We start from the raw sequence: 1,662 nt of genomic DNA, 5'->3' as shown, positions 1-1,662 counted from the left end.
TTCATCCGTATTATCAATCGTTCGTGGCTCTTGTAGTTCGCATATACCGACTTCGTCGCGTCCACACAATGCTTTTATTGGTGAGAAAGGCTCAACTCCGACATGCAGTTCATGATCTCCAACAATATATTCATTTGCAATACACACAACGCCGCTTCTGTGTGAACAGACATAAACCATTGCAAATCCTTATCATCGGCTATATTAGCAGTGGGTATATTCATGTTTGGAACTGTAAATTTCAATTAAATTTAGAACTTCATTCAGTTTCTCGAATATTTTTGTACAAGCTCTTCATATGTAATATCATGTCGAACAACAATTGATGTTGTTCGGTTCCCTAACCACTTCCACATGTCGTTCATGTTGACGAATCTCTCACCATACGAGACAACAAATCTCTTAACATCCCACATAACTGCATGCCATAAACAACAATAATGTCAGCCACTAACGAAAATCAAAAATGAAGATGCTACCTGCATGCAATATGTGAAACACGATACTTTTTCTGATATTGAATACTTTTTACGTATTTGGATGTCAAAATAGACATTACTAGACAATGGGGAACAAAAAGAAGTTAAACTTTATTGTCAATTATATTATACAATAATCTATAGTGTGTCCAATAAAACGTTCAAAATACACTTTTTATGTTTGTCTTTTTAATTCAATAAACTACTTTATACGGTTCTTGAGAGGAAAAAGATTGAAGAAGAAAACATTGGCATACAAATTTGTAATGCAATTACATTACCCCCAATAAAACAGATATGTCAACTATGTATATCCAAATTGATTAGATTTATTTTTGCAGGTGATGTTGGACAATGGCATTGTTAAACTCACACTATTATCTCCAAGTGGTTTGATCGGGGAAATACAATACAAAGGAGAAAAGAATGTCCTCAAATATCATCTAAAAGAAAATAGACGAGGGTGAGTTGCTTTGAATCAAAATACTTCGAATAAAGTTGTAAAATAAGTTCTTGAAAAGAAAATATTCATCACCACACATTCTCCATGAAATTACCTAACAATTTATACAATTCCCTTTTAAGTCTAATAGTAACTCCTACCTTACATGGATTTGCACATTTAGGTATTGGGACATTGTATGGAGCAGGCCACCAGAGCGCAAAAGTTTTTTCTGCGAGTAAGTTCAAAAATTTGGTTCTCCTTAGAATTTCGGAAATCAAGTCCATTACTTTCACATTCAAGAATACTTATTTAAGTAATAGAAAGATACTAATTAACTCCGTTAAATTATGCAGGCTCGAAGGGACAAGTTTTAAAGTTATAGCAGAAACAGAAGATATGATCGAAATTTCATTCATGAGAACATGGAATTCCTCTGATAGTTCCTTTTACCCCTTGAATGTCGATATAAGGTGGAATTTAGTTTATTAATATGGAAAGCATATTCAACAACTTGATAGAGTCCGCCTAACTAATAAATCTTTTTTTGCAGGTATATAATGTTGCGCGGAAGTTCTGGTTTCTATTCATATGCAATAATGGAACATTTAGAAGGATGGCCCGATTTAAATATTGACGAAGCAAGGATTACTTTCAAAAACTTGACGATGCCACGTAAGATATGAGAACCCTAAACTTTAAAATGTATTACATGCTCAAATGTGAGCTTCGATAATTTTA

The 1,662-nt window shown here is 33.5% G+C and overlaps 1 protein-coding gene across 1 annotated transcript; it reads left to right on the top strand.

Moving 5' to 3' along the window:
• Positions 1–222: 222 nt before the first annotated feature.
• LOC111377369 lies at positions 223–1,596 on the top strand (the record flags this gene model as incomplete). The annotated part of the gene is made up of 5 exons (XM_023000448.1): positions 223–234; positions 821–942; positions 1,106–1,159; positions 1,278–1,394; positions 1,475–1,596. Coding segments are annotated over exons 1-5 (427 nt in total), but the record flags the coding sequence as incomplete, so codon positions are not given.
• Positions 1,597–1,662: the final 66 nt, after the last annotated feature.

The sequence above is a fragment of the Olea europaea genome, unplaced genomic scaffold (genome assembly GCF_002742605.1).
Source record: "Olea europaea var. sylvestris unplaced genomic scaffold, O_europaea_v1 scaffold16459, whole genome shotgun sequence".
Classification (NCBI taxonomy): Eukaryota; Viridiplantae; Streptophyta; class Magnoliopsida; order Lamiales; family Oleaceae; genus Olea; species Olea europaea.
Note: the sequence above shows the minus strand (reverse complement) of the source record. Positions and strands in the feature narration are given on the sequence as shown.